Source organism: Callithrix jacchus, chromosome 20, assembly GCF_049354715.1.
Source record: "Callithrix jacchus isolate 240 chromosome 20, calJac240_pri, whole genome shotgun sequence".
In the NCBI taxonomy this organism is placed as follows: Eukaryota; Metazoa; Chordata; class Mammalia; order Primates; family Cebidae; genus Callithrix; species Callithrix jacchus.
In genome coordinates this window covers 31,730,683-31,753,843 of record NC_133521.1, presented here as the reverse complement: position 1 = coordinate 31,753,843, position 23,161 = coordinate 31,730,683, and the positions used below count along the sequence as shown (strand labels likewise).

Sequence of the window (23,161 nt, the reverse complement as noted above, 5' to 3'; positions counted from 1 at the left end):
GGGTCCAAGACACAATGGTGGCTGCACCATGAAACCCTTATCCATATATTATTTAGTGGATGTCGTGCCAGACACTGTTCTGGGTGCTGAGAAGATAGCGGTGCATAAGACTAAGGTTCTGGGCCGGGCGCGGTGGCTCAAGCCTGTAATCCCAGCACTTTGGGAGGCCGAGGCGGGTGGATCACGAGGTCAAGAGATAGAGACCATCCTGGTCAACATGGTGAAACCCCGTCTCTACTAAAAATACAAGAAATTAGCTGGGCATGGTGGCGCGTGCCTGTAATCCCAGCTACTCGGGAGGCTGAGGCAGGAGAATTGCCTGAACCCGGGAGGCGGAGGTTGCGGTGAGCCGAGATCGCACCATTGCACTCCAGCCTGGGTAACAAGAGCGAAACTCCGCCTCAAAAAAAAAAAAAAAAAAAAAGACTAAGGTTCTGTCGACAGAGACTGTGTAATACCAGTGGGAAAGGCAGTCAACTAACTTATATTTTTGAGATAATGATGAGTTCTGGAAGGAAAGGCTGATGTGGGCCGGGCACGGGGGCTCACTCCTGTAATCCCAGCACTTTGGGAAGCCGAGGCGGACAGATCACCAGAGGTTGGGAGTTCGAGACCAGCCTGACCAACATGAAGACACCCCGTCGCTACTAAAAATACAAAAGTAGCTGGGCGTGGTGGCGCATGCCTGTAATCCCCGCTACTCGAGAAGCTGAGGCAGGAGAATCGCTTAACCTAGGAGGCGGAGATTGCAGTGAGCCGAGATCTCGCCACTACACACCAGCCTGGGCAACAAGAGCAAAACTCTGTCTCAAAAAAGAAATAGAAAAGGCTGATGTGATGGTGAAAAGAGGTGGGTGGAATCTTCTCTGAGCTAAGCCAAGCTGAGAAGCTGTGAGGATTAAGATAGGGCCGGGAACTCCGGTCCGCTAGTCCGGCCTCCGAGGTGAGGGGGGATCATCAGAATGGATTTCCGATCTGCTCCACTAGAGCCTTGCCCAAGAAAGCCCTGAGCTACTTCCCAAAGCCGCGCTCCCCAGGGGTTGAGAAGTTTTTTACCCTCGGACTGGATGTGGCTTAGGACGCGGACCCACTGGATGTGGGGCAAGCCCTGACACGGGCCTCGAGGGAAGAAAGAAGCCCCGCGCTCCCCACACTCCACATCGCTTGCGGCCATTTCAGACGTTCCGCTTCCACGTGCAGAAACCACGCAGGTCCGAAGCCCGGATTCTAAAACAGCCGTCGGAGTTAAAGACCTCCACAACCCGCCTGTGAGGAGGGCAGAGTCCCCGGGGGCGGTGCCTCGCGAGACCCAAACAAGCCCACGTGCCAGGGGCGGAGCTCCGTGGTGACGTCACGGCGCGCTCGTGCGCGGCTGAGGTCACGCGCCGGCCGTACCCTTGCCCGCGGGCCGTAAAGCGCGGAAGGTCGCGGTCTCGGCTTCCCCGGAAATTTTTACTCGATTCGCCCCGCCCCTTTCCCAACCTCGATCCCCGCTTTCCGGCCCGAGGCGACCCCGCGCAACCGTTGTGGCTAGCGCCTAGCTCCCGCCGGGCTGTCGCTGAGCGCGGATCCCGTGGGGGCCTGTGAGGTAAGGAGACAGTTGTGGGGCGACTCTGGCTTCCCCGTCTGCTCGTGCCTAAGCGCCCCGGGACCCCCGGGTTCCCCTCTTTCTCCTTTGGTTTCGCCCGGGGGTGGTCTCCGCTAGCCCCCGCTTCCAGTCGGTTCTGCCTGGTCTCTCACGAAGGCGCGTCCAGGCGCCTGGATCCGTACCCTGAAGGTTGTCTGCTCGTGCCCTGGCTCGTGTCCTCGGCTTACCCGGGGCCTGCGCACCGCTCCTCCAGGCGCCTGCACCTCAGCCCGGATGCCAGGGTGGCGGAGGTGACTGCGCCTCGGGCTCCCCTCTCACGGGCTTGCACACCCCTGTGGCGCAACTCCAGCTAGTCCAACCCGGTCCTACGTCCCTGCAGGTGGAGCTGTTTTCCCGCGTTGAGACGTGCAGTCCGCTTGTGCTTCATAACTAGTAAGACTGCTGCAGAGTCCAGAGCAAGAAGTCACCTAGAAAAGTCTGGGCCAGGGCAGTGAGCTTCCTTGTTAATGTCTGACCTTTGGGGGCCGATGTGTGATACTCGGATTTGAATCAAGAATCTCCAAGCCCATTTCTCGCATGCATGTAAACATAATGTACGGGGATGAGGGGGGTGGTGGAGGAGGAGCCAGCCCGACGGGTTTGCTTTTCCAATGACAGGGACTTGTGTTAATTATTTCTTTTTCTTCTTTCTTCTTCCTGTTCTTTTCTTCTTCTTTTACTTCTTTTTTTTTTTTTTTTTTTTTTTTGGAAAGTCTTGCTCTGGCGCCTGGCACCAGGCTGGAGTACAGTGGCGCCATCTCGGCTCACTACAATCTCTGCCTCCCGAATTCAAGCAATTCTCCTGCCACAGCCTCCCGAGTGGCTGGGACCACAGGCGCGCACCACCACACCCAGCTAATTTTTGTATTTTAGTAGAGACGGGGTTTCACTATGTTGGCCAGGATGTTCTTGATATCTTGACCTCGTGATCTGTCCTCCTTGGCCTCCCAAAGTGCTGGGATTACAGGCATGAGCCATCGCACCCGGCCACTTGTGTTAATTTCTTAAACTCGCGTGATCACCTTGTTCACTTGTTGAAAAATACAGCTCCCTGGACTGGCAGGATCAGAATCTGCAGAGATAGACCCTGGGAATTTGTCGTGTTTTTTTTTGTTTGTTTGTTTTTCAGACGGAGTCTCGCTCTGTTGCCCGTGCTGGAGTGTAGAGTCTCACTCTGTCTCCATGCTGGATTGCAGTGGCTTGATCTCAGCTCACTACAACCTCTGCCTCCCAGGTTCAAGCGATTCTTCTGCCTCCGCCTCCCTGGTAGCTGGGACTGCACATGCCCGCCCCCATGCCCGGCTAATTTTTCTATTTTTAATGGAGACAGAGTTTCACCATATTGACCAGGCTGATCTCTAACTCCTGACCTCGTGATCCGGCCACCTTAGTCTCCCAAAGTGCTGGGACTACAGGTGTGAGCCACCGCACCCTCTGGAGTCTGTCATTTTTAAACAAGTGTCCCAGGTGGTTCTTTTGCTGAGGCAGGTGTGGGAAACATTGTGTGAGCCCACACATGTTCATCCAGTCTTCCTTGTGACCGTCAGTCTACTGTGCACAACGCTGAAGCCATACAATGGGCAACTGGAAGTTAGAGCTAGCACCTTGGTCTTGTTGGAATAAGCAGATCTGAGTAGAGCCAGCCCCAGTCTTATGATTGTTTAGCAGAAGTTATTCTTTTTAGCAGAGGATGTTATAACGTCATTTCTGGAACTTTTAAAAAATATTTGTTTTAAAGCAGATGATGTGCTTTCTGTCTTTGACGTCTTCAGTTTCTTCTCTCCTATCTTTACCTCCTTTGCTATCAAGCTTTGCTTTGGTTTTGCTGCTAACCCTACTAGGCTTAGGTTTAGCAGCAAAGGCACTAGACTCTGGTGCCTTCATTTCCTTCGTTGTTTATCTTTTTTTTTTTTTTTTTGAGATGGAGTTTCGCTCTTGTTACCCAGGCTGGAGTAACAAGTAATGGCATGATCTCGGCTCACCGCAACCTCCGCCTCCTGGGTTCAGGCAATTCTCCTGCCTCAGCCTCCTGAGTAGCTGGGATTACAGGCACGCGCCACCATGCCCAGCTAATTTTTTGTATTTTTAGTAGAGACGGGGTTTCACCATGTTGACCAGGATGGTCTCTATCTCTTGACCTCGTGATCCACCCGCCTCGGCCTCCCAAAGTGCTGGGATTACAGGCGTGAGCCACTGCGCCCGGCCCCAAGGTCTTTATTCAGTTTCTTGAAACTTGAACAGTCATCTGTTTTGTTGTTAGATTAAGTTTGTCTGCCTTGGCCAAGTGCAGAGGTTGACTCTTATAACCTCAACACTTTGGGAGACCGAGGTAGGAGGGCCACTTGAGCCCAGGAGGTCAGCTCTGATTTTTTTATAATTCTAACATCCGCTCTCCACCATGGAGCCAGACCTTTGAAAAAAAAAATCCGCCCCCCCACCAAAAAAGAAAGAAAAACATACCAGATCATTTCATCCCCGTGTTAGTGCTTTTTCCTTTGTACTTAGAATAAAATTCCAGCTCCTGTTGATGACAACCAAGGGCTCTGTGTGATTGATTTCCGCCTGGCTCTCTGCATTGTCTTAGATCTTGTCCCCCAAGCCCCATGTTGTGTACATGCTGACCTTTTTGTTCTTGATCTGTCTTACCTCAGGGCCTTTGCACATGTGTAACTGGTTCCCTATCCTTCAGGTCTGTTTCCAAATGTCAGTTCCTTGGAGGCTGTTCCTGACAATTCCATTTTAAATATGCCCCTAGTTATTCTATCACATCAGTTTTATTTACTTGTTTTATTTGTGTGATTGACCCTCTCCTTGTTCACATACGCAGACTCTCAAATGTCAATTTCATAAAGATAGGGACTTCCCCATTCTTGTTCACTGCTAGCAGAATGAAACTCAGTATGCCCTCAGGTATTTGTTGAATGAATGACCACCGTTCGTTGTCAAATCCTTTTCTCATTAATCCTGTGCACTGAATTGAATGGTGTGAAATGTGTTTGGTTTCTCTGTCTAGTTTGAATTCCTGAGATCTGCTAGTTGGTGAGAGAAGTGATGTTCTGCCGGTTGCTGTCAGTTGTGGGAAGACAAAGAACCAGCCCAGGATGGCAGAACTGGTCCTCTGCAAGAAACAGCATGTCAGCTGCCGAGGCGCGTTCTGTGGCCCTGCCCACCCAGGCACAGGTGGTCATCTGTGGGGGTGGAATCATGGGCACATCCGTGGCCTATCACCTCTCCAAAATGGGATGGAAGGATATTGTCCTTTTGGAGCAGGGCAGGTAAGGATCAGACTTCATTTGGTCATGACTGACCGTGCTGCACTAATGATAAGATTCCCTCATTCCCTCCTCTCCTTTCAGAGATACTGCCCTACCAGTAGCTAATCTAAATGTTCCTAAGTAGCATGAGAAGAATTTTGGCTTGTAAGGTAAATCCCTTTATATTTATAATAGTTACAGAGATTACAGAATAGATTCTTATAATCCATCATTAATTAATATTATACCACTACACTAGTAGTATTAGATTCATACAACAATATTGGCCATGGGTGGTGGCTTGCACCTGTAATCCCAGCACTCTGGGAGGCCAGAGAGGGTGGATCACCTGAGGTCAGGAGTTTGAGACCAGCCAGGCCAACATGGTGAAACCCTGTCTTTACTAAAGAGACAAAACTTAGTTGTGCATGGTGGCACATGCCTGTAGTCCCAGCTACTCAGGAGGCGGAGGTTGCAGTGATTGGAGATTGTGCCACTGCACTCCAGCCTGGGCAACAGAGTGAGATACTTTCTCAAAAAAAAAAAAAAAGAAAGAAACAATATAGGCCTTTCACGGTGATAATTCTCAACCTGTATTTAGCTAATGTTATTTTCTTTTTCTTTTTTTTTTTTTTTTTTGAGATGGGATCTTGCTCTGTCACTCATGCTAGAGTGCAATCACGCTATAATAGCTGATGCAGCCTCGACTTTGTAGGTTCAAGCAATCCTCCTGCCATAGCCTCCCAAATAGCTGGGACTATTGGCATGCACCACCACGTCTGGCTAATTGGCTAATTTTTGTATTTTTCTGTAGAGTTGAGTTCTCCCTATGTTGCCAAGGCTTTCTTTTTTTTTTTCTTTGTTGAGGTAGAGTCTCACTCTGTCGTCCAGGCTGGAATGCAGTGGCATGGTCTTGGCTCACTGCAACCTCCACCTCCTGGGTTCAAGCAATTCTCCTGCCTCAGTCTCCTGAGTAGCTGGGATTACAGACGCGTGGTACCACACCCAGCTAATTTTTGTAGTTTTAGTAGAGATGGAGTTTCACCATGTTGGTCAGGCTAGTCTCGAACTCTTGACTTCGTGATCTGCCTGCCATAGCCTCCCAAAGTGCTGGGATTACAGGCATGAGCCTTGGCACCCAGCTACCCAGGCCGTTTTCTTATGGTCAGACTCAGGTCAGAGACTTCACTGTTTTGAGATACAATTTGCATGCCATGCCACTCATCCTTGTTAAGTGCCAAGTCTGTTCACAGAGTTGTGTCTCTGTCATCACAACCAGCCCATACATTTTTGGCAGTAAGAGCACAGAAATTAGGCTGGACTCTATGGTGCACCACATCAGGAGGTGCATGGCTATACTGTCTTACTTCTGGTGGTGATAACCCTGATCATCCAGTTATATTGGTGTCCTGTTAGAATCTCTAGCACAGAGTCCTTGTCTTCTTCCCTTGTGATGGGCCAGTGCCCTCTGAGGAGAGATGTATTTTGAGATGATGCCAATATCCTGTTCATATCAGACCTCTACCTACCGGGCTTAATATCCATTGACAACTGTTTCCTGAGTCAGCCACCACCGTGATGGTTGACAAATGTTGATTTTTCTGTCGTCCTGCATTTATTATAGTTGGTATATTGCTGTCAGAAAGAGATTTCCTTCTCCCCCATTTATTTACTCAATTATATATCTGAATGTATATACACATACACATATCAGTTTAGACTCATGGATTTCTATTTTATGCAGTGGATACTTTTTTTTTTTTTTTGAGACAATCTTTTTCTGCCACCCAGGCTGGAGTGCAGTGATGTGATCTCAGGTCACTGCGACCTCTGCCAACTGGGTCCCAGCAATTCTCCTGCCCCAAAATCCCAAGCGAAGTGACTGGGATTACAGGCTCGTGCCACCATGCCTGGCTAATTTTTGTATTTTTAGTAGAGACAGGGTTTCATCATGTTGGCCAGGCAGGTCTCAAACTCCTGACTTCAGCTGATCTGCCTACCTCAGCCTCCTGAAGTACTGGGATTACAGACGTGAACCATGATACCCAGCCTGCAGTAGATACTTTTAAGAGCAAAAGTGAGTTTTTGTGTTTGTTAATGTTTTTGAGTTGGTCTCATGCTGTCACTCAGGCTGGAGTGCAGTGGTTTGATCATAGCTCACTATAACCTCTGCCTCTTGGGCTCAAGTGATCCTCCCACCATAGCCTTGTGAGTAGCTGGGACCACAGTCACGTACTGCCATTCCTGGCTAATTTTTTATATTTTTGGTAGAGACGTGATTTCACCATGTTGACCAGGCAGGTCTCAAACTCCTGGGCTCAAGCAGTCCACCCACCTCAGCCTCCCAGACTTTTGGGGTTACGGATACAGGCCACTGCACCTGGCCTTATAATGCTTCCTTGATGTCAGAGTCTTTCTCCTATTTATTGAAATTCTTTTAAATTTAATTATCAGGTATTTCCACAAAAAATGAGAAACTAATTTCAGTGTAAATGTTCGTAAGTGGGAGACCCTAGGGAGGTTCATTTTTGGTTTAATTTGTTGCTTCAAGATTATATGATGCCATATAATTGACATAAGGCAAACTGTTTGAGCCTCACACTTAAAAATATTTATGCTGCCTGGGCATGGTCACTCACGCCTGTAATCCCAGCAGTTTGGGAGGCCAAGGCAGGTGGATCACCTGACGTCAGGAGTTTTGAGACCAGCCTGGCCAACATGGTATAGGCCTATTCCTACTAAAAATACAAAAGTTAACCGGGAGTGATTGTGTGCGCCTGTAATCCCAGCTACTCAGGAGGCTGAGGCACAAAAATCACTTGAACCCGGGAGGTGAAGGTTGCAGTGAGCCGAGATTGTGCCACTGCACTCCAGCCTGGGTAACAGAGCAAGACTTGGTCTCAAAAAAAAAAAATTATGCCTCAGCCAGGCGCGGTGGCTCATGCCTGTAATCCCAGCACTTTGGGAGTCTGAGGCAGATGGATCACCTGAAGTCAGGAGTTGGAGACTAGCCTGGCCAACATGGCAAAACCCTGTCTGTATTGGGCCCTAGCATTACTGTAGCTCTTTACGTTATGTTGCTACCGCAGAGAACTTTTTGTCCAATTTAAAGTTTATGTACTTTTGAATAGGCAATGTATTTATATGATTCAAAATTGAAAATATGTAAAAGAGGCTGGGCATGGTGGCTGATGTGTATAATCTCAGCACTTTGGGAGGCCAAAGTGGGTGGATCACCTGAGGTCAGAATTTAAAACCAGCCTGGCCAACAGGGCAAAACCATGTCTCTACTAAAGATACAAAAATTGGCCCTGTGTGGTATCTCACACATGTAATCCCAGCACTTTAGGAGGCCGAGGTGGGCAGATCACCTGAGGTCGGAAGTTCGAGACCAGTCTGACCAACATGGAGAAACCCTGTCTCTACTAAAAATACAGATTTAGCTGGGCATGGTGGCATATGCCTATAATCCCAGCTGCTTGGGAGGCTGAGACAGGAGAATCTCTTGAACTCAGGGAACCCAGGAGGCAGAGGTTGTGGTGAGCCAAGATTGTACCATTGCATTCCACCGTAGGCAACAAGAGTGAAACTCCATCTCCAAAAAAAAAAAAAAAAAAGCCAGGCACCATAGCAGGTGCCTGTAATCTCAGCTACTCAGGAGGCTGAGGTAGGAGAATCCCTTGAACCCAGGAGGGGGAAGTTCCAGTAAGCCAAGATCATGCCATTGCACTCCAGCTGGGTGACAAGAGCAGAACTGCCCCCCACACCTCCTGCCCACCAAAAATAAAAGAAAATATGTAAAAGAGTGTACAAGAAAAAGATACCTTCTCAATCTGACTTTTTCTGTCAGGCTGGAGTGCAGTGGTGCAATTTTGGCTCACTGCAACCTCTGCTTCCGAGGTTCAAGTGATTCTCCTGCCTCAGCTTTCCGAGTACCTGGAACCACAGGTGCGTGCCACCACGCCTGGCTAATTTTTGTATTTTTAGTAGAGATGGAGTTTCACTGTATTGGCCAGGCTGGTCTTAAACTCCTGACCTCGTGATCTCCCTGCCTCAGCCTCCCGAAGTGCTGAGATTACAGATGTGAGCCACCTCACCTGGCCTCTCATTCTTTTTTATAGCTGCATAGTATTCCATTGTATAGATGAATTCCAAATTTTTTATTTTATTTTATGATCAAGTCTTGTTGTTTTGCTTAGTCTGAAGTGGAGTAGCACAATCCTAGCTCACTGCGGCCTCAAACTTCTAGGATCAGGGGATTATCCTGCCTCACCATCCCAAGTAGCCTGGATAATTTTTTTTTTTTTTTGTAGTGACAGGGTCTGGCCATGTTGCCCAGGCCAGTCTTGAACTCCTCAAATTAACCTCCCACCTCAGCCCATAAAAGTGCTGGGATTACAAGTATATTAGCCACTGTGCCTGGCCTAAACTCTCCAAAAATTTTAAATCTGTCCCATGTCAAGGAATATTTTTCTCAGTCTGTTGCCCAAGCTGGAGTATAGTGGTGTGATCATAGCTCACTGTAGCCTCTACCTTCTGGACTCAAGGGATCCTCTGGCCTCAGCCTCCCAAGTAACTGGGACTCCAGGCATGTGCCACCACGCCTGGCTAATTTTGTTGTTGTTGTTGGTAGAGATGGGATCTCCCTGTGTTGACCAGGCTGGTCTCAAACCCCTGTCGTTAAACAATCCTCCTACCTTGGCCTCCTAAAGTGCTGGGATTATAAGTGTGTGCCACTGTGCCCAGCTTCTTTCTATCTTTTGGTATTAGAAACAGTAGTATAGTGAGAAACCTTGACTTTGTTTTCACACATAGATGAATCTACCTAATAGCATTTTGCATCCATCCTGCAGGCTGGCTGCTGGCTCTACCAGGTTCTGTGCTGGCATCCTGAGCACTGCCAGGCACTTGACCATTGAACAGAAGATGGCAGACTACTCAAACAAACTCTACCATCAGCTAGAGCAAGAAACAGGGATCCAAACAGGTAAGCAAGTGTCTGCTAATTACTGGTTTGCCTGTCTCCCACACTGTCAGATTCACTTTTGTATTTGGCCCTCTGCCAGGTTTGCCTGCTGCTTTGATAATTAAGACTTGGGTTTTAGGCTAGGCTCTGCCACCAGTCAGGGCAAGTCACTTAGCTTCAGTTTCCCCATCTATAAAATGAAGGTGTTCAGTCAATATCCTGATCCTTTTCAGATCCTATAATTCTTGCCATATGAAAGTTTTCCTGGGCCATTTCCTGTGTGTGACTCATTGAAGCATAGTAAATGGTAACACTTGGCTCCTAAACAAAGAGGAGGAGAAAGAACTTCAGTTTAGGGGCTGGACAGTTAAATCATAGTTTGACCCGCTGAAATTTCACCACCTGCTATTAAGTATATATATGTATTTTTTTTTTTTGAGACCTAATCTCACTCTGTCACCCAGGCTGGAGTGCAGTGGTGCAGTCTTGACTCACTGCAACCTCTGCCCTGCCCTGACTCCCGCACCCTCAAGTTCATGTTCAACCAATTATCCTACCTCAGCCTTCCTAGTAGCTGGGGTTACAGGCACACACCACAATGCCTGGCCAATTTTTGGATTTTTAGCAGAGATGGTGGTTATTCAGGCTGGTCTGGAACTCCTGATATCAAGTGATCTGCCTGTCCCAGCCTCCTAAAGTGCTGGGATTACAGACGTGAGCCATTGCACCTGGACTTAAGGATATTTTTTATTATAAAGTGTAGACATGTACTTTTTCTTTTCTTTTTTTTCCCTTTTTAAAAAATTTGAGACAGTCTTGCTCTGTCGTCCAGGCTGGAGAGCAGTGTCCAGGCTGGAGAGCAGTGGCACGATCTTGGCTCACTGCAGCTGCCACCTTTCAAGTTCAAGCAGTTCTCACACCTCAGCCTCCCAAAATAATTATACAACTCACCATAATGTAGAATCAGTGGGATCCCTGAGCTTGTTTTCCCTCAACTAGATGGTCCCATCTGGGTGTGACTGGAGATACTGACCGATTATCAGGCATTAGAGTCTCATAAGAAGTGTGCTACCTAGGTCCCTTGCATGTGCAGCTCACAACGCGGTTCGCAATCCTATGGGAAGCTAATGCCGCTGTTGATCTGAGAGGAGGTGGAGCTCAGGTAGTAATGCTTGCTAGCCCACCACTCACCTCCTGCTGTGCAGCCTGGTTCCTAACAGGCCTCAGACCATTACCATGTGGCCTAGGGGTTGAGGACCCTTGCTTTAAATCATCTCTGGATTGTTTATAATACCTAATACTCTGCCTGCACATCAGTTCCTTTGTGTGGATTCAATACAGTACTTTGCACAGGGCAGATTCAAATTTTGCTCTTTGGAGTTTTGTGGAATTTTTTTTCCTGTGAATATCTTTTATTTGAGATTGATCTAAACCACTGATGTGGAACCCACAGATGTGGAGGGACAGCTGTATTCTCTGCTAATCATCTGAAAATAGAGCTTTCAGGTGAGGTGTTACGTTAACTACTTTTTAATTCAAAATACCAGATCACTCTAAGATTTTTCGTTCCTTGACTATGCTGAATATTAGTTTCTGCAGTGCTTCAGTTTATGTGTGATAAAATTTTTTTGTCAAGTGAATGGAATCAGTGTGACTACTTAAAAGTTCTAATAGCCGGGCACGGTGGCTCAAACCTGTAATCCCAGCACTTTGGGAGGCCGAGGCGGGTGGATTACGAGGTCAAGATATCAAGACCATCCTGGTCAACATGGTGAAACCCCGTCTTTACTAAAACTACAAAAAATTAGCTGGGCATGGTGGCGCGTGCCTGTAATCCCAACTACTCAGGAGGCTGAGGCAGGAGAATTGCCTGAACCCAGGAGGTGGAGGTTGCGGTGAGCCTAGATCGCGCCATTGCACTCCAGCCTGGGTAATAAGAGCAAAACTCTGCCTCAAAAAAAAAAAAAAGTTCTAATAATCTTTTGAAAATATTCCATATAATAGGCTGGGCGTGGTGGCTCATGCCTCTAATTCCAGCTCTTTGGGAGGCTGAGGTTGGCTGAGACTAGCCTGGCCAGCATAGTCACCCTCTTATCTCTGTCAAAAAAAAAAAAAAAAAAAAAATATATATATATAAAGAAGCTTTGATACAGGGAGATTAAGCCAATTTTTTTTTTTTTTTTTTGAGACAGAGTCTTGCTCTGTCACCAGGTGCCAGGCTGGAGTGCAGTGGTGCAATCTCGGCTCACTGCAACCTCCACCTCCTGGGTTCAAGCACTTCTCCTGCCTCAGCCTCCCGAATAGCTGGGACTACAGGCATGCACCACCACACCCAGCTAATTTTTGTATTTTAGTAGATACGGGGTTTCACCATGTTGATCAGGATGGTCTCGATCTCTTGACCTCGTGATCCACCCACCTTGGCCTCCGAAAGTGCTGGGATTACAGGTGTGAGCCACTGTGCCTGGCTAAGCCAATTTTTAAAGTCAGTGATGAATTTATTTATTTCAGAGGGAGTCTCACTCTGTCATCAGGCTGGAGTGCAGTGGCGCCATCTCTATTCACTACAACCTCCACCTACCAGGTTCAAGTGATTCTCCTGCCTCAACCTCCCAAATAGCTGGGACTATAGGTACCTGCCACCACGCTTGGCTAATTTTTGTATTTTTAGTTGACACAGGGTTTCACTGTGTCTGCCAGGCTGACTTTGAACTCTTGAGCTCAAGAGGTCCATCTGCCTTGGCCTCCCAAAGTGTTAGGATTATAGGTATGTGCCACCACAACTGGGCAACAAATTAGTTAAAAAAAAATTATTTAATGAGTTTTAAAAAACTTAAAAATGTACAGAAACATAAAAAATAAAAGTTGAAAATTTTCCTCCCCACTGAATATCCACCAAAAAGGAACATTCTGTGTTTATTTTGTACCCTCTTGGACTCATTTATTTGGTATGTGTTGTACATATAGGTTACATTTTTCTTTTCATTTTTTAAATTGATGTAGTTTTACATATTTTGGGGGTACATGTAACTTTGATACATGTATACAATGTGTAATGATCAAATCAGGATAATTAGCATATCTTATCACCCCAAATATTTATTTCTTTGTGCTGGGAACATTATAATTCTAGCTATTTTGAAATCTACAGTAAATTACTGTTAACTATATTTTTCTATTTTACTATTGAATATAAAACCTATTCTTTTTTTTGAGACGGAGTTTTGCTGTTGTTACCCAGACTGGAGTGCAATGGCGTGATCTTGGCTCACCACAACCTTCGCCTCCTGGGTTCAAGCAATTCTCCTGCCTCAGCCTCCCGAGTAGCTGGGACTACAGGCATGCACCACCATGCCCAGCTAATTTTTGTATTTTTAGTAGAGACGGGGTTTCACCTTGTTGATCAGGATGGTCTCAATCTCTTGACCTTGTGATCCACCCGCCTTGGCCTTCCAAAGTGCTGGGATTATAGGCGTGAGCCACCATGCCTGGCCTAAAACTGACTTATTCTATCTAACTGTATTTTGATATACTTTTTTTTTGAGACAGAGTCTCACTCTTTTGCCTAGGCTGGAGTGGTGCAGTGGCATGATCTCGGCTCAGTGCAACTTCCACCTCCTGGATTCAAGTACTTCTCCTCCCTCAGCCTCCCAGGTAGCTGGGATTACAGGCACCTGCCACAATACCCAACTAATTTTTTATTTTTAGTAAAGATGGGTTTCACCATGTTGGCCAGGGTGGTCTCGACCTCCTAACCTCAGGTAATCCGTCTGCCTCAGCCTCCCAAAGTGCTGGATTACAGGCATGAGCCACCCTGCCTGGCCTCACTTAAGAATGTTTTATGTAGCCAGGCATGGTGGCTTATGCCTGAAGTCCCAATACTTTGGGAGGCTGAGGCAGACAGATCGTGAGGTCATGAGTTTGAGACCAGCCTGACCAATATGGTGAAACCCCATCTCTACTGAAAATACAAAAATTAGCCAGGTGTGGTGGGACACACTTGTAGTCCCAGCTACCTGGAAGGCTGAGGCAGGAGAATCACTGGAATCTGGGAGGCAGAGGTTGCAGTGAGCTGAGATCATGCCACTGCACTCCATCCTGGGTCACAGAGCAAGACTCTGTCCCCTGCCCCAGAAAAAGAATTTTTTTATGCAAAAGTATATAAGTTTATTTATTGTAGCACTGTATAATTGCAAACATTGGATTGCTACTTAAATGCCCATAGGTAGAAAGGAGATTGGTTGAAAAAAATGTCACATCCATGCAAAAGACTACTAGGTAGGTGAAAAAAAATGAAGATCTCTGTGAACTGCTTTGGAGTAAATTTTTGAGTAAAATAGAGCATAAAAGAGAGAATATACTATGCTACTTTTGTGTAAGAAATAAAGCAAGTTATGGTGGCTCGTGTCTGTAATCCCAGCACTTTGAGAGGCCATGGTGGGAAGACCTCTTGAACCCAGGAGTTTGAGACCAGTCTGAGCAACATGGTGAAACCTCACCTCTACTAAAACTTTTGACTTTTTGAGCCCAGTGAGCTGTGATCATGCCACTGTACTCTAGAGGGAGAACCTGTCTCAAAAAAAAAAAAAAAAAAAAAAAATAGGTAGGGCCCCATATCCAAAAAAAATTTAAAAAGAGAGAAAGAAAGGGAGGAAGGGCTCCATATCTTTGTTTTTCTTTTTCTTTTTCTTTTTTTTGAGAGGGAGTCTTGCTTTGTTGCCCAGGCTGGAGTGTAGTGGCACGATCTCAGCTCACTGCTACCTCTACCTCCCGTATTCAAGCAATTTTCCTGCTTCAGCCTCCTGAGTAACTGGGATTATAGGCATGTGCCACCACACCCAGTAATTTTTGTATTTTTAGTAGAGACAGGGTTTCAACATATAGGCCAGGCTGGTCTTGAACTCCTGACCTCATGATCCACCCAGCTTGGCCTCCCAAAGTGCTGGGATTACAGGCGTGAGCCACCACGCCCAGCCAGAAGGGCCCCATATCTACAAAAAATTTAAAAATTAGTAGGTTGTAGTGGTGTATATCTGTAGTCCTGGATATTTGAGAGGATCAGGTGGACATTCTGCTGAGGCAGACTCCTTGAGCCCAGGTGTTGAGTTCAAGGATGTGGTGAGCCATGATCACAGTCCTACTGGAGCCAGGACCACAGACCAACCTTGTCACTTTAAAATAAAAAAAAAAAAAGGCCGGGCACAGTGGCTCACACCTGTGAGCCCAGCACTTCGGGAGGCCAAGGTGAGTGGATCACAAGGTCAAGAGATCGAGACCATCCTGGCCAACATGGTGAAACCCCGTCTCTACTAAAAATATAAAAATTAGCTGGACATGGTGGCAGGTGCCTGTAATCCCAACTACTTGGGATTCTGGGGTGGAAGAATCACTTGAACCTGGGAGGTGGAGGTTGCGGTGAGCCAAGATCACGCCACTGCACTCAAGCCTGAGCTACAGATTGAGACTCTGTCTCAAAAAAAAAAAAGATAAAAATCTGTAGATTTGTATTGGATGAAATGTAATCATCCTCCAATTTTAAACAAGCATATTTAGTCTTATACTTTTAAAAATCACCATGTGGCTATATCAGTATTCTCCTCCAATAAATGTGCTTTTATTTTCCTCTTCAAAAAGAAAAAAAGAGTTGCATCCTCTGACCAACTGTATGAGAGTGCTTGCTTATTTATTTATTCATTTTGACACAGAGTTTTGGTCTTAATGCCCAGGGTGGAGTGCAGTGATCGCTGCTCACCACAACCCCTGCCTCAGTCTCCTGAGTACCTGAGATTACAGGCATGCACCACCACAACTGGCTAATTTTGTATTTTAGTAGAGACAGGGTTTCTCCTTGTTAGCCAGACTGGTCTCAAACTCCTAACCTCAGGTGATCCACCCACTTTTGCCTCCCAAAGTTCTGGGATTACAGGCATGAACCACTGCACCCAGCTGAGAGTGCTTATTTATTTATATACCTTGACGTGTTGGTTTTTTTTTTTTTTTTTTTTTTTTTGAGACAAAGTCTCACTCTTATCACTCAGGCTGGAGTGCAGTGGCATGATCTCAGCTCACTGCAACATCCACCTCCTGGGTTCAGGAGATTCTCCTGCCTCAGCCTCCCAAGTAGCTTGGGCTATAGGCGCCTGCTACCACAGCCAGCTAATTTTTGTACTTTTAGTAGAGACTGGATTTCACCATGTTACTCAGGCTGGTCTCAAACTCTTGATCTCAGGTGATCTGTGTTTTTCGGTCTCCCAAAGTCCTGGGATTACAGGTGTGAGCCACCGTGCCCAGCAGCATTAGGTATTATTTTAATTTTTTCTATTCTTTGAGATGGAAAAGGTTGTCAGATTCTAATTTACATCTCTTTCAACTAAACATCATTTCATAGGTATACTGGCCATTTGTGTTTCTTTGAATTGTCATTTAATACTCTATGTCTAATTTTTATTCTTAATGATTTGCAAGAATTCTGTTTTGTGACTCTTAACCTTTTTTTATTTTAATCAGATAGGATTTCACTCTGTCACCCAGACTGGAGTGCAGTGGCACAATCAGGCTCTCTGTAACCTCGACCTCCCTGCTTAGGAAATCCTCCCACCTCAGCTCCCTGAGTAGCTGCGACTACAGGTGCATGCCACCACACCTGGCTAATTTTTGTAGTTTTTATAGAAACAGAGTTTTGCCATGTTGGCCAGGCTGGTCCTCGAACTCAAGTGATCTGCTTACCTTGCTCTCCCAAAATATTAGGATTATAAGCGTGAGCCACCATGCCTGGCCAGTGACCTCTGTGGACTTCTAAGGTTTGGGCTAGAGCAATGCTGGCATTTAATTTGCTTTGTCAAAGGTTAAAAGTCATTGGCCAGGTGTGGTGGCTCACACTTGTAATCCCAGCACTTTGGGAAGCCAAGGCAGACAGATCACCTGAGGTTGGGAGTTCGAAGCCATCCTGACCAACATGGAGAAACCCTGTCTCTACTAAAAATACATGGTGGTGCATGCCTGTAATCCCAGATACTTGGGAGGCTGAGGGAGGAGGTTCACTTGAACCTGGGAGGTAGTGGTTTCAGTGAGCCGAGATTGTGCCATTGCACTCCAGCCTGGGCAACAAGAGCAAAACTCCGTTTCAAAAAAAAGTCCTCTCTGGAAAATAGTGGAATTTTAACTTTGTTAATGGGTGGCATATTGAATTTGTTATGATATATAGTTCTCTTCGGGGAAACATGATTTCACCTAGTATAACATGGTTTTTGTTGTTGATGTTGTTGTGATAGAGTCTTGCTCTGTCACCCAGGCTGGAGTGTAGGGGTGTGATGTCAGCTCACTGTATCCTTTGCCTCCTGGGTTCAAGTGATTCTCCTGCTTTAGCCGAAGTGGCTGGTATTACAGGCATGAGCCACTATGCCCAGCTCATTTTTGTATTTTTGGTAGAGACGATGTTTCACCGTGTTGGCCAGGCTGATCTCAAACTCGTGACCTCAGGTGATCTGCCCGCCTCAGCTCCCCGAAGTGCTGGGATTACATGCATGAGCCACTGCACCCAGCCTAACATGATTGATGTATTGCATAGGTGTATGTACACTCATACTCTCCTGTATATAATCTTCATAATGAGTAGAAAGTAACTGCTGAACACTTATCTCCTTTTTTTTTTTTTTGAGACTGAGTCTTGCTCTGTCACTTGGAGTGTAGTGGCACAATCTTGGCTCACTGCAACCTCCGCCTCCTAGGCTCAGGTAGTCCTTCTGCCTCAGCCTCCTGAGTAGCTAGGATTATAGGCACCCATACCCAGCTAATTTTTGTATTTTTAGTAGTGACAGAGTTTTACCATATTGGTTAGACTGGTCTCGAATTCCTGACCTCAGGTGATCTACTTGCCTCGGTCTCCGACAGTGCTGAGTACAGGCATGAGCCACTGTGCCTCGTTCTCTTAGTCTGTCTTAAGGTGAAATTCAGAGTGTGGTTAGCTCGTAGATCACTAGCCGAGATCACTGTACTAGGCCAGCTATTTCTAAAATAGAAGGCTCAGAAATTTCTGTTCCTCCAAACTGGGACATTCTTATCATGTCAGTGAAGGGCATATTTACCTGATGATTGCAAGAGAAATTAAGAAAACATGTAAAGTATCCTGACTTTATTTCTTTTGAAAATAAGATACCAAATTGCTTCAACTTTTTTCTTCATAAGAATTAACATGCCTGATATTGAACCATAATTACATATGGGCCAATTGTCATTGAACCTTATGTAATTATGGTTCAATATCAGGCATGTTAATCACAAACAACAGGAATTGACTCTGCCCAACTTGGAGCTTGTTGGGAGGACCTTGGGCCCTATGGAGTTGGCAGGAGGCTGCCAATTGGAGGCAGGCTAGAAGCCAGAATGTGGGGACTGCACAGCAGGCAGTCCCTCAGCAGGAACAGGAGCAGCCTGGCCTGGATAATGCTGCCCTTGAGGTGGTGACCTCCAGCCATTCATCTATGTCCTCAAGACTGAGTATTCCAGGAAGGTCTGACTGATAAGTTTAAGTCACATGCCCACTGTTTGGAAAGGAGAAGGGAAGATCTGACCCTTAGTAGCTGATGTTCTTATGAGTGGCCTTTGCCAAGGATTACATTCCCCGAAGACTAGGAGGAGAAAGGGCGAAATTGCCTAAAAGGGGGAAAGAGTAGGAATGGGTTCGAGGTCGCATCCCTGCCCAAAAGAGTCTTTTTTTTTTTTTTCCTTAGACAATCTTGCTCTGTATCCCAGGCTTGGAGTACAGTGGTGAAATCTCAATTCACTGCAAGCTCCACCTCCTGGGTTCAAGCAATTCTCCTGCCTCGGCCTCCCCAGTAGCTGGGATTACAGGCATGTACCACCACACCCGGCTAATTTTTATATTTTTAGTCGAGAATGGGTTTCACCTTGCTGACCAGGCTGGTCTGGAACTCCAGACCTCAGGTGATCTGTCTGCCTTGGCCTCCCAAAGTGCTAGGATTACCGGCATGTGCCACCACGCCCAGCCTAGAATTTCATTTGATCCTTACAACCTCACAAAACTGAGCTGAGAATGTTTGGTTAAGGCGTGGAGCCTTAGTGCATCTGAAGTTCTTAAAATTTTTCCTAGAAGCTCAGAGAAGCCAATTTACCTGCCTGAGGCTATTGAGTGACAGTCCCAGGACTCACTGCAGGTCTTCTAACCCATAATCTAGTGGATTTTCCACTCTCCCATACTGGATTTGGTCTGATCTGTCTCATTTGGGCTCATTTTTCTTGCAGGTTACACAAGGACAGGCTCAGTCTTTCTGGCCCAAACTCAGGACCGGCTGATCTCTCTGAAGCGCATCAACTCAAGGCTGAAGTACGTAAGAGTCTAGAAGCGTGTCCTGACTTTACCACACTGGCCTCTGCCAAAGAGCCTGTGAATGTCATTGTCCCTTGTGTTCTGTGGCAGTGTTATAGGCATCCCTTCTGAGATCATCTCCCCCAAGAAAGTGGCCGAGCTTCACCATCTCCTCAACGTGCACGACCTGGTGGGGGCCATGCATGTTCCTGAGGATGCAGTGGTGTCCTCTGCTGACGTGGCTCTTGCCCTGGCAAGTGCTGCCTCCCAAAATGGTGAGCAGGTATTTGCATTTTCTTAAGATGGGTTAGTAGGGAAGAGGTTACCTAAGGAAGTGTCCAACTCAGGTTTGGAAAGATTATCCTCTTTGGGGTACTCAGCTTCCATTTTTGAACAGTGTGTCTTATGATTTTATTTATCTGTTAATAAGTGTTTTACCTCAGGGCCACATTTTTAAAGTTCCAAAGAACTTTAGTTTTGATTAATGCCATTTAGTTTTAGTGTTAATTAATGCCCTTTTTTTTTTTTGAAGATGGAGCTTCACTCTTTTTGCCCAGGCTGAAGTGCAGTGGTACAATCTTACCTCACTGCAACCTCCACCTCTTGGGTTTATGCCATCCTCCTGCTTCAGCCTTCCGAGTAGCTGTGACTACAGATGTGCACCACTACCACTGGCTAATTTTTGTATTTTTAGTAGAGACAGGGTTTTGCCTTGTTGGCCAGGCTAGTCTAGAGCTCCTCACCTCAGGTGGTCTGCCTGCCTCGGCCTCCCAAAGTGCTGGGATTACAGGCATGAGCCACCGCACCTGGCCAGTTAGTGCCATTTGGACTTAAGGTAACGTTTTCCCCACTCAGAACCTGAGAAGCTCCAAGGTGAAAATACACCTTGGAAGCTTAATAAACAGCTGAAATCATGAGCCCGTGTTGCATTGAATGAGGGGAAAACTTACTAGTGTCCAGGGTATCATTCATGGCATGAGCAGATTAGGACTTAAGGTGCACTATTTGCATTCTCTTTTCTCTGCTCCATAGCTTATGATTCCTGCAATTTAATTACTGTGTTCCAAAGTCTGTTTTTAAACTGACTTGCTATTTTCAGTCTTGGGCAAGGCCCATTTACGTAGTCGTAGGATGTGATTCTAGGGTTTTTTGTTTTTTTAAATTAAAGCATTGAGCCAGGCATGGTGGCTCACGCCTGTAATCCCAGCGCTTTGGGAGGCCAAGGTGGGCAGATCACCTGAGGACAGGAGTTTGAGACCAGCCTGACCAATATGGTGAAAACACCATGTAGTTAAAAATACAAAAATTAGCCAGGTGTAGTGGTGTGCACCTGTAATCCCAGCTACTTGAGAGGCTGAGGCAGAGAATTGCTTGAACCCAGGAGGTGGAGAGTGAGCCAAGATTGCACCACTACACTCCACCTTCAGCAACAGAGTGAGACTCCATCTAAAAAAATAAATGAAATAAAAAAGCATTGACTTGACTTTGCCAGTGTTTCTTTTGGATGGAGAACCTGTTGCAGATGCCTTTATTCTGGAACATCAGATGAAGCACCAACTCTTTCTTTATCTTGGAACAGGTGTTCAGATCTATGACCAGACATCTGTTCTTCATGTGATGGTCAAAAAAGGTCAAGTTACTGGAGTGGAGACAGATAAAGGACAGATTGAATGCCAGTATTTTGTCAACTGTGCTGGCCAGGTAGGTCAGCACCAACACTGGGGACTGATTTTCTTATATTATCTTTTTCTCCAGGATTATTTTTGGGGGTAGAGAAGAATAGTGTGATTGATTATATAGATATCAGTAACTACTTTGTTTCTTGTATGGTATTCTAAATCAGAAGCCTATACTTAGTCCACAGATAGAAGCATGTGTGACCTTGTCTTTCCTCCACACTGGGCTGATTGGTGCTATCCTGGTCAGGAAAGCCAGCAAATGGTCAGGTGTTGACATGAATCCTTGGCACTGGGTCTTGGTGTTATATTCATTCTACAACCTAGCAAATAAAATATTAGGCTGTTTTATTGTGTCAGGAATGTGGACACTAATTTTCAAGACACTAGGCTGTTTCTTTTAAGGCAGATTGCCTTCCATTCTATGATCCTGAAGTAAACTGGGAAATACTTCTGCCATGAGAAATTCGTTTAGTGATTGCTATTTGGGGTTTGTAGTTGAGCCCAGGTATTTTATCAAAAGGACCTCCTTTGGTTCCCACGAGCTCCTTGACTAGCTGGTAAATACCTCTTCTTTGATCTCAAAGTAATTTCTATGACTTAAAAAGTATAGAATTGCTCCCCATCCAAATATTGAACTAAAGAAGGCTGACTTCCCATACCTAACACTATAGCAATAGCCCACATAAGCCACTTGGAATTAATCTCTTTTCAAGAGGCTGAACTTGCTCATTTGTATTTCTGTTCCTCTTCCCATCCACAAATCAACCTGTCCATTTGTAGTGGGCATACGAGCTGGGTCTGTCCAACGAGGAGCCGATTAGTATCCCGCTACATGCCTGTGAACACTTCTACCTCCTGACTCGCCCCTTGGAGACCCCTCTGCAGAGCAGCACACCAAGTGAGGACTTGTACTTTTCTAAGAAATCTTGTTTCTTTGCCAGTATCCTGTACTCTGAAAAGGAAACTTTCTGCTAAGGACAGACTGTGTCTCAAAGAGTCTTTCATTTCTAGAGCATGTTACAGGGAGGTGGACCCAATTCCGACTTTATTAACTCTTTATGAAAGGATGACCAAAATTTCCATTGATTTTTTTTTTTTGCTTTCGTTTTTTGCAAGCTAATTTTAGTCTTAAACAGAGGTCATTGAGAATATTTGGACTGGACTGTTTGTTGACTTTTTAACTTGAATGCTGTAGATTGTAAAAATGTTGTAGATGAACAATAGACTTAGGTGGGTTAGTAGTTCCAAGCACTGTAGGCGAGGGTTCTCATATCCTTTTGATGGTCTTCATGCCGAGAATGGGCTCTGCAATCCCCTTTTATGTTAAATTTTTGCTTGGCACAGTGGCAGTTACATGGTTTGCTTTTGAGGACTAGTCAGAACTTCTAGGTAAGGAATAATCAGAGAAACAGTCTACATTGAAAGTCTAAATGGGAGGATCTTCCCCATGACCTCAAAAGGTATTTTAAAGCTAATGAATGCCTGTGTTCATTGAATATTGTTTCATTAGTAAAGCCATTAATGGGTGTTGTTTTGTTTTTTCTGTCCATTTAGAAAACTGGCTTGCTTCTAAACCCTTGTTTTATCTTCCACTCCCTACTCCCATGTCATTTCTCTTCCTCAGCTATTGTGGATGCTGATGGAAGAATTTATATTCGGAACTGGCAGGGTGGCATCTTGTCTGGGGGCTTTGAGAAGAACCCGAAACCAATTTTCACTGAGGGCAAGAACCAGCTGGAGATTCAGAATCTACAGGAAGATTGGGATCACTTTGGTATGTGAACTGGATTATAACAACAGTGCCATATTGGTCTAAGATGTTATATTTTTCTTTTTCTTTCTTTTTTTTATTTTTTTGCCCAGGCTGGAGTGTAGTAGCATCATCTAAGCTCACTGCAACCTCTACCTCCTGAGTTCAAGCAATTTTCCTGCCTCAGCCTCTCAAGTAGCTGGGACTGCAGGCGGGTGCCACCATACCTGGCTAATTTTTATATTTTTAGTAGAGACAGGATCTCGCCATGTTGATCAGACTGGTCTTGAACTCCTGACCTCAGGTGATCCACCCACCTCAGCCTCCTAAAGTGCTGGGATTACAGATGTGAGCCACTGTGCCTGGTCTTTTTTTTTTTTTTTTGAGACAGGAGTCTTGCTCTGTCACCAAGATGGGAGTGCAGTGGTACAATCTAGGCTCACTGCAACCTCTGCCTCCTGGGTTCAAGTGATTTTTGTGCCTCGGCCTCCCGAGTAGCTGGGATTATAGGTGCATGCCACCATGTCCAGCTAATTTTTGTAGTTTTAGTAGAGATGGGG

At 45.9% G+C, this 23,161-nt stretch overlaps 1 protein-coding gene across 5 annotated transcripts in view; it reads left to right on the top strand.

The window, feature by feature from the left end:
• The first annotated feature begins 1,492 nt into the window (after positions 1-1,492).
• Positions 1,493-23,161, top strand: part of PDPR (pyruvate dehydrogenase phosphatase regulatory subunit) — a 48,032-nt gene continuing 26,363 nt past the window's right edge. For 3 of the 5 annotated variants that reach the window (XM_078357738.1, XM_008986201.5, XM_008986200.5), the window contains exons 1-8: positions 1,493-1,588; positions 4,641-4,902; positions 9,735-9,868; positions 19,109-19,190; positions 19,284-19,447; positions 20,752-20,873; positions 21,632-21,749; positions 22,476-22,625. Coding sequence is in view for 4 of the 5 variants with exons in the window: in XM_008986201.5 (XP_008984449.2) it covers positions 4,679-4,902; positions 9,735-9,868; positions 19,109-19,190; positions 19,284-19,447; positions 20,752-20,873; positions 21,632-21,749; positions 22,476-22,625 (994 nt within the window). In the remaining variant the exon portion in view is untranslated. Of the gene's footprint in view, positions 1,589-1,967; positions 2,021-2,756; positions 2,862-4,640; positions 4,903-9,734; positions 9,869-19,108; positions 19,191-19,283; positions 19,448-20,751; positions 20,874-21,631; positions 21,750-22,475; positions 22,626-23,161 lie in introns of all 5 variants that reach the window. The other 2 variants (XM_054248438.2, XM_035281837.3) reach the window with 2 other exon arrangements.